General features: G+C 49.1%; 1 protein-coding gene across 1 annotated transcript in view; it reads right to left on the bottom strand.

Moving 5' to 3' along the window:
* Nucleotides 1-3,923, bottom strand: part of LOC135107708 (optomotor-blind protein-like) — a 169,569-nt gene extending 165,646 nt beyond the window's left edge. The window contains 1 exon segment of the mRNA XM_064017894.1: nucleotides 3,102-3,923. Within this exon segment, the coding sequence (XP_063873964.1) occupies nucleotides 3,102-3,553 (452 nt within the window). The 5' untranslated portion in view covers nucleotides 3,554-3,923.
* Between the last annotated feature and the right edge of the window lie 309 nt (nucleotides 3,924-4,232).

The following is a 4,232-nucleotide window of genomic DNA, read 5'->3' as shown; positions in this document are numbered from 1 at the left end:
CCTTCAGAATGGCAAACACCACCACCTCTACGGCACGTGCGCAATACGTTTAAATAAATTATGTATATATACTACTTTACATCTGAGAGCCATGAGTTGAGCCCCTGAAGGGAAGGCACGGCATGACAGCGGCGCTGGGCTGAGTTGGCTCATCAATACTTTTTATTTCAACGCTGCATGCGTGGTGCATGCTTTGATTATTTTACGATTTATTGCAAGAAATGTTACCTTTACGTGGCACTAACTTGATGGGATAAACACTTCAGAATAAAAACAGACGGTTTGCTTTTAAAGAAACGACTCCTTTCATCAACTGCACTTCTCCGTCTTCCATCTTTATTAATATCTCTATAAAATGGTTCACAATATCATAAAATGTTTTGGCAGGAAGAAGGAACATCGTTTCGCCAACATGACAATACGAGGAAAATTACAGTTATTTATAAAACATTAACTTGCATCACCATAATAACAGTAATCGACCCCGATCAGGTGGAACAATATAACATCATAACCTGACACCTGTCTTCCCAGGTACATCCATGTTACGATGGGAGGGAAATCAGCACTGCTGGCTCACCTTCCGCCTGAAGGAAGGACAGGCAAGACACATCGCCCGACAAATCTAGATCAGCGTACAGCCAGTATGTAATGACATAGTCATGAAAAGAAGATAAAATCGAGGTAAATGTAGACTAAAACTCATCAGTGAATTGTCTGCAGTGTGATGGGTAGACGTGCGAATTTATATAATCACAGAAATTGTACCGAACAGAGGTATATACAAACATGTAAAAACATTAAAAGATCAATGCGAAATGTGTCGACAATAAAATGAAGAACATTTCCACGGTACCAGAGGAAGAAGGATTGAGGACGACAGGATATCAGTCATTATTTTGCGGCTGAGGAAGCAATGTTCGCCTCCAGGGGTAGTAGCCATACCTGGCTTGTGTAGGGTCCTATGAGGGGCTGCATCAATCCCCGACAGCGAAGAGTACCACTGAGGTTGCAGAGAAGATGCAGCCTCAGTGGCTAGTATCTTTATTTTTAATTTATGGCTTGGAGCAGGGGCCGGGTGCCGCGGGCTGAGATAAACGGGGTGTTGGGTTGCTCGTGTTGACGGCTGTTTCTGGTTAAGAGGATCGCGTCCGTGCAGGAGGCGAGGCGTTGAGGTGGCCTCTCTACTCCCGAGTTATCCTCCCCCCCCACCCTTTCATCATGCCACACAAGACCCTTCCAGCGACCTTCAACTATTCCACCAGAGCTGTGCACACCACATGTATGTGCAAATTCCTTTGGCGTGGAGAGCCGTGGACCAGGACCCACAACCACTGGGGACCATTCCCTCACTCGCGTCCTGACTAACATTGTACCCATACATGATCCGTCAACAACGCAACCACGATGTTGGTGTGCGCATAAAAAACAAATAAAATACCCACTTAGCTACCGGGACGCTGGTAGACCAACTGTGGTCGGAGCCTCGCCGCCGCCCCACCACCGCCGCCCCCGCTACACCGCCCACTATTTCTCACTGGGATGGGAACGGCAGCACTACCGTATAGTAACTCATGTGTTGCCTGCATTTGAAAATGACTGAAAGTTAAATTCGGCCCAAGATGAATCCTGGGGAGCAAACAGCGGCTCAATTCCCCCAGACGGGAGGCTCTCACCGCTGCTCTACCCTCACAGCTGCGCTAGTCAAGGCCCGGCCACCGTTACCGCGACTCGCCAAAACTCCTACATTATTTGGTATCACACAGAAAAGGTGAGCCGGCGGCGGTTCCCTTCTAGGCGAGTGTTGGTGCTGGAGTGGGGAGAGGTAGAGTGCTTCTGGTGGAGACATTAACTAAACCTTTACAGTTGCAACGGATGGTGAGCAAATGTGATAACCGTGTGTGCGTGTGTGTGCGTGTGTGTATGTGTGTGCGTCTATTAGTGTACACACGGGCATAGCTTTCATCGCTCCATCGCTTGCTATGCACCCGCTGCCTCGCCGCTCAGCCTGCCGCTCACACGTGGTGGCCGCTCACACCATCCCTATTTCCCCCCATTTTTTCTCTCCTTCGTCCAGGTATTTTTCGGACGGCCTCAGCTCAGGTTGCATGTCAGCGGCCCTCCTGAGTGGCGGGCGAGGGCGCTCTGCCGTGCCCACTCTTATAAATAAACATGGACCAGACCAGTCTGCTAACAAACTGCCAATCTTCCAGCCTGCCCAAACTACCCACTAACTACTTAATTGCAATGTAAACGCCGTTGCAACAGATATTTAAGGGACAATAATGATGAAGGCTCCTGTATGGCTGGGCAAATGGTCCTGCATCCTCTCACTAGCTACTCTGCAAACATTAACACTCATCGCTACTCACGACATACTGTATACATTTCATATATATATATATATATATATATATATATATATATATATATATATATATATATATATATATATATATATATATATATATATATATATATATATATATATATATACTCACACACACACACTGACAACCTCAAGATGAAAATAAATACAGACTACGCAATAAATGATTTTAATAATTACATCTAATTCTTTTACCTATTTTTTCTCACATAAACTTCTAATTTACGGGCTTCCACTAATCTCAGATTGGCCCTCCGTTAAAGGGATGATGATTCTGAGCGATGTCCTCCGAAACAAGTGAAAAGTTACAAATTTGGGGGCCACACAGAGGCCGCACAGCTCAGATAACATCACTTTCACACTTGGAGAATGTTTTTTTCTAATGAGCTGTGTGACCACTAGTGGGTATCTTAGGCTTATCACTCATCCTAACCTTAACGGCTCAACCAATACATGGAAACACAACGTGTCCGAGGACTCCTGTCACCTTAGCATAATTATTACTGCATTTAATTACACTGAGGGACTAATGCATGGGCTCATGGTAATATTAAACTAGAATAAAATAGATCAAATGTTCTCATTCACATCTGGAGTGACTAGCAGGTCCATGCAGTGATTGAGAATATTTGCACTAACACCACACACACACTCGAGGTGAAGCAGACTGCCAGGCCGGGGAATGACAGCCCAGCGATGCCAGCGTTCTTACCTGCCAGACTTGGTGATAACCATTTCGGTGCCTAGCTTGTGGAACTTCTCCCATAAATCCTTGCACTCGAGGGTGACCTTTGGGTCGTCCACAACACCGTCCTCCTCCGGCATGAGAGAGCGAAGGGGCCGCACATGTGACTGCGATAGGACGTCCTCAGCGGTGGTGAAAGGGTGGCCGAGGTGAGCCGGGAATTTGGGCAACAAACTATATGGGTTTGGAGAGCCCGCCGCTGCTGCCGCCGCCGCCGCTGCCGGCAACCCCAGCGTCGGCAGGTATGACGGCGACTGCGTCAGGAGAGAATTAACGCTGAAGTCGGTGGGTCTCTGAAGGAGGAACGGGTGGTATGCCATGCTGCCTGCCGGGCCCTGGGGGGTGATAGGAGGAGGGGGGGAATTGAGCGGCGGCGAGTTGACAAGGTGGCCCAGCTCCTGCAGGTTTTCGAATCGCATGAGGCAGGTGCTTGAGGGGGCCTGGTATACACACTACACCTCCAGCGCCCCGGCGCCTCACGCCCCGCACCGCTCCACCAACATGCTTGGGTGTCACCAAGGTGCTCCTCCACTCAACACTCGCACGACACCACCCAAAAACTTCCTTGCACGCTATAACTAAATATCACCAGTGCTTTTTATTTCTCTATTTCCTCGCGCGTCACTACACAAGCCTCCTCACAACCTCCAGATTGCACTTATAAGGACCGGAATATACTTGGGTTGGTGCCCAGGCTGGTGTGAGGGGCAGCGGGAGGTGTAGGAGGCAGAGGCGTGGTGTCTGACACTTGGGACGTACAGGTCCTCAGCCTTCCGAACGCGCGTTCGCACCTACACTGGCGACCGCCAAGTCATGACCGCCACACCAGCGGTCGACACCCGCCAACAATACTGATTGGTCCGTCAACACCCGCTCAGCCAATCGGAGAGCTCTGGAGGCGGGGCGTCCGCGTCCCACGTCACACCTTCAGGCTTGCCGATTGTGATCAGATTCACACGCACATGACCGCAAAAAATCTCCTGGGTGGTGTCCCTTCAGTATCGACAGCTTAGGAGATACACTTCTTCGACTTCGACAGTGTCATGGGATGTACTCGACACGTCGACGCAGCAGAGGTACGCCTTGAGGAGTACAAGA

This window comes from Scylla paramamosain, chromosome 15 (assembly GCF_035594125.1).
Source record: "Scylla paramamosain isolate STU-SP2022 chromosome 15, ASM3559412v1, whole genome shotgun sequence".
In the NCBI taxonomy this organism is placed as follows: domain Eukaryota; kingdom Metazoa; phylum Arthropoda; class Malacostraca; order Decapoda; family Portunidae; genus Scylla; species Scylla paramamosain.
This window is presented reverse-complemented; position numbering and strand designations above follow the sequence as displayed.